Source organism: Macrobrachium nipponense, chromosome 32 (assembly GCF_015104395.2).
Source record: "Macrobrachium nipponense isolate FS-2020 chromosome 32, ASM1510439v2, whole genome shotgun sequence".
Lineage (NCBI taxonomy): Eukaryota > Metazoa > Arthropoda > Malacostraca > Decapoda > Palaemonidae > Macrobrachium > Macrobrachium nipponense.
In genome coordinates, this window is record NC_061094.1 from 32,560,566 (window position 1) to 32,565,565 (window position 5,000).

At 36.1% G+C, this 5,000-nt stretch overlaps 1 protein-coding gene across 1 annotated transcript in view; it reads left to right on the forward strand.

Annotated features, from left to right (window-relative positions):
• Nucleotides 1–5,000, forward strand: part of LOC135207111 (probable glutamate receptor) — a 14,949-nt gene that overhangs the window by 8,137 nt on the left and 1,812 nt on the right. Inside the window, exons 6-10 of the mRNA XM_064238710.1 lie at nucleotides 535–602; nucleotides 2,200–2,414; nucleotides 2,752–2,907; nucleotides 3,030–3,136; nucleotides 4,787–4,944. Coding sequence (XP_064094780.1) covers nucleotides 535–602; nucleotides 2,200–2,414; nucleotides 2,752–2,907; nucleotides 3,030–3,136; nucleotides 4,787–4,944 — 704 coding nt within the window. The remainder of the gene's footprint in view (nucleotides 1–534; nucleotides 603–2,199; nucleotides 2,415–2,751; nucleotides 2,908–3,029; nucleotides 3,137–4,786; nucleotides 4,945–5,000) is intronic.

A 5,000-nucleotide genomic window follows, 5' to 3' on the forward strand; every position in this document is an offset into this window, starting at 1 on the left:
GATTGGCAATCTACACTTACTTGATCCAAAAAAAATTTCGCAAATCAAAATGTTATCATCAAAGCGGATGTGAAATACGAAATTCATTGATCGTTTTAATCATGAAATCACAAAGCATCTGATGTCTAGGCTAGTCCCTTACGACACTCCTGATTGGCTGTTGATAAGCCAGCCACAGGGCTGGAAACTCTCAGTCTCTCTTGCGAGTTGTATGTTCCATCCCTCAGGACAAGTGGAACATACATCCTGACTATGTGGACTCTCGAGAGTGACTGAGAGTTTCCATGCCTGTGATTGGCTTATCAACAGCCAATCAGGAGCGTCGTAAGGGACTGGTCTAGACGTCAAATGCACACTTGATGTGAATCTACTATTGCCGGGGAAACATCAGTGTGACTTATTCATAGTTATTTCGGAGATTGCGGTACTTCTTCTTCTAGCCTCTATAATAGCAATTTTAGAAATGAACAGAAAGATTTATTCTGTAAATCCTGCACACGTTAATGTACTGATAATTTTGCTTTCTCTGAACAGATCGTTCAGTGACGCGGCAAGTGTGTGGGTCTCTACTGAATTGACGATTGGAACTCTCCTGTCTCAGCGTAAGTTATTATTATCATTATTAATTATTATATTAGTGTATCAAACTCTGTTCTCACCTTCACTATCGGATCCAGAAAAATGTCATGGGGGCACATATTTTCATATTACTAGATACATAATATTATAATATATATATATATATATATATATATATATATATTATATATATATATATATATATATGTGTGTGTGTGTGTGTGTGTGTGTATGTGTGTGTGTGTGTGTGTGTGGACTTTTGTAAAAGATACTGGAAAATTGATAGCTTTCCATGAAGTATTTCTGTCGTATCGTAGTATATTTTCTTCAGCATATCTTTCAGCATTTAAGGAGAACTGATGAAATGGACAGCAATCGCCTGTTCTATAAGGAAATACCGAATCCATTATTATAATTATAATTAAGATTATTATTATTATTAATATTATTATTATTATTATTATTATTATTATTATTATTATTATTATTATTATTATTATTATTATTATTATTATTGTAATTATTTTTTTCTCAATAGTTTTTTTTTTTTCATTTTTATATTTCTCATTTATGTTATTATTATGTAGTGTTCCCCTTAAAGGGTGTTATCATTTTTATTCTATATTCTGGTTGTGACCAATCATGACTAACTAATTATAAGGTATATATTTCATTCCTTGTTAAGAAAAATAGGGGGCCAAAATGGGTCATGACAGCGTGTGCCTATATCGCTCATCTTTCACTAAGATTTCTAACTTATATCCTCCTGCGCTTTTGTGAAATAAGTGACATAACCCCTCAACTATATAGGCCATTATTATTATTATCATTATTATTATTATTATTATTATTATTATTATATTATTATTATTATTATTCCCTCTTTTTTTAACTTCAGCTCCTATGCAGGTAGGGACTTCTGGCTGATTTTATTCCTCTATTGCGATATCCAAGTGATCGATTTGTGGCCGATTTTATTCCTCTATTGCGATACAAGTGATTGATTTGTGGCTGATTTCATTCCTCTATTGCGATACAAGTGATTGACTTATGGCTGATTTTATTCCTCTATTGCGATACAAGTGATTGATTTGTGGCTGATTTTATTCTTTTATTGCGATACATGTTATGGGCTTACTTTTCACTGTTACGTCATTTTATATGTATACGAAAGTACCAAAATTTTATCATTACGCAAATTTTCTAATATGGGGTTTATGGACCAAAATTATCATAATTTAGTTGTGTGTGAACCATCACCTAAAATCGACAAGTTTAAAGCCATATGGGACGCCAACATTTCCCCGAATCACTCGAGTTCACAGGTAAATAAGTCCAGAAATGAGTCATTATAATCACAGGATTGAGCACTTGGTTGCACTGACAACACTAGCAAATGGAACTGGACAGAACAGAGGCCGCTGCCAGGCTCAGTGAGAGACGGATATTAATGTAAAAGTAAAGGACAGAGAGAAAGAATATAAATGTTAAACAGTCAGGCATTCATATTTGTTTTAGGGGGTATAGAGACAATGCTTTCTTAGCCACTCTTCAGGGAATATGGAGGAAGTGTCCTGTGTCCTAACTGATACTTTCTGATCTCATTTCCTTAAACTAAAGCTTCCGCCTGGACGCCAAGAGGCGCTGCAATGAAGATTGTTATTGGAACATGGTTTGTGGCATCTTTTGTCATTGGTAATGTGTATCGAGGGAACTTGAAAGCGATGTTGATTCTGCCCAAGGTGCGTCTGCCATTCGACAACTTGCAAGAACTTATAGAGAGCAAGATACCAACATATTTACCTGTTGGAAGCTCTTTGATACAAACAGTTTACGTAAGTTCACACTGAATTTTTTGTCTATGGATCAGTGGATTATAACTAAGAAAACTTTAATGCTCCTCTTTACGACATCTTTTGAGGAGGAGAAGGAGTGTGTTCAAGGAGGTTGTCTATAGAGAATCTGCTTTTTTCTACAAAAGAAATTCACACTTGCTGTAGCTACGTAAAGCCTTCCACTAGCGATTACTATATTCCGTGCATATTCAAATGACCATTTTTAGTGCATACTACAAATGGTGTGCTTTTTATTCATATTCACACGAGCAATAGTGTCATTCTGAAATATCTGAACCCCTAACTATACAATTGGCTGACCACTGTACAACTGCAGGAAGCAAGACCCAACTCACAGTTCTACCAACTGCAGAACCAAATCGTACACGAAACTAACATCGCAAAGGCCAAAAAGATGGTGACATCGGGAGAGGTCGTAGCATTCACAAGCCAGGCCCTTCTAACTTATATGATACATGAAGTGTACGCTCTGGTAAGTTGCGCTCGAAAATTATTATATTGTCTGGAAAAATATCGTTTTAGCCCTGACCAGCACCGTGTTTGTTATATTCTAGGGTGATTTCATTTTTATAATGTTAGTAATCCCCTTTTCAGACCAAAAGCTGCCCGCTGTACATGGCGTCAGAGAAATTCTTCGAATCGACAAGTATCAGTTTCGCCTTCCCGAAAGGGTCTCCCCTGACAGCAAAGGTTAATCCCATGTAAGTCTTATTATTATTATTATTATTATTATTATTATTATTATTATTATTATTATTATATTATTATTATTATTCGCTCATAAGACAAAGAGGCACGACTAAAAGTAAACCACAGAAGGAAAACAAACTCAACCAGATTCTTTCTGAGAACTATAAAATTTAAAAAATGCCTGATACATATTTATAACTAATATCTACACTCTCCGAAATTCTTTACTTTTCTCTTGCACTCAGCAATAGGCACTCCATCCTAAAAACAAGAGAGCCAAGAGTAGAAGACGAGAGGAAATTCAGGTCTTCATTTGTCTTAACAGTGTCGCCTTCCATAAAGCCTCTCTCTCTCTCTCTCTCTCTCTGTATACACACACCAAACAGACCAGCACACACAACACACACATAATATAGTATATTATATATATATTAATATATATTATCTATTATAATTAGTATATATATATATTATATATTATATATTATAGATTTAATTAATCTATATATCAAAAATATAATATATATAATATAAAAATATGCATGCATGTACACACACACTACACACACACACACACACACACACACATATATATATATATATATATATATATATATATATATATATATATATATATAATCCTTCTTTCACATTCCAGTCATTGAGGATTGTATGAGATATAGAAATATGGAGTTTACGGTTTTTTGTATCCTTTACAACGAGAAGAGGTTCATCATTGTTTCAGCTTTAAATAACAGGCGGGTTTTTTAATTTTTTATTTAGAAAGGACGTTTGCTCAATTATACCCCAGTTTTAGTGTTCTGTCAAAAAAAACTATTGTGCCGACTTTGTCTGTCCGTCCGTCCTCCCATTCACACTTTATTCTGTTCGCCCTGAGATCTAAAAAAACTACTGTGGCTAGAGGGTTGCATGTTGGTCTGTTGATCATCCACCCTCCAATTATCCAACATACCAAATTGTAACCCTCTAGCCTCAGTAGCTTTTATTTTATTTAAGGTTAAAGTTAGCCATGGATCTTGCAGCTGGCAGAGCTTTCCGGAGGCATCGGACGCACCCAGACTCTATCGGATCTGGTGAGCGACTGAGGAGCCACCGGTCAAAGGCTGACGGTTTTATACAGCATTATACATTGTGTAAAAAACTCGATTCTTCGGCGTATTCTTTACTTGTTTTCAATTGGGATGCAACACTTATTGTAATAAAGCTTGTATTCTGTGCCTTGATGTCTAGCTAGTCGGAAAAGACGTCTCTAATAACTTAATTCCTGGCCTCAAATCACCTGAAAACAGTATAGCTACAAACAGTATAGCTATTATCACCATCAATGACTTGATGAATGGAATGGAATGCAATATAGAATTTAGGCTAAAGACCAAGCCCTGGGCCCTATGAGGCCATTCAGCGCTGAAAGGAACACAGAGTAAAGGAGGTTTTAAAGGTGTAACAGGAGGAAAACCTCACAGTTGCTCTATGAAACAATATTGTTAGGAGAAAGTAGAAAGTAAGAGGGAGGAAAGAGCATCAAGTAATGCTTACAGTTTACCGAATGAGGCACTATCAACCCCACCAGGGATTCATAGCATGAAAATGACAGCTATTACGATGATCATTCAAACGCCTGTTGTCTGTCTGTGCTCCAGAATCTCCCGCCTGAAGGAAGCCGGCATTCTCGATCACCTGTACCTGAGGTCTTCCTCGTTCGCCTCGCTCTGTCTCAATGCCGATACCTTCGCTGGGAACAGCCTCCGTCCTCTGGACATCGGCGACTTCTACGGAGTGTTCAGCATCTTTCTCGGAGGTGAGGATAATGGGAAATAGCTCATACACGACTCCTTAAGACGACCTTTGGTTAAC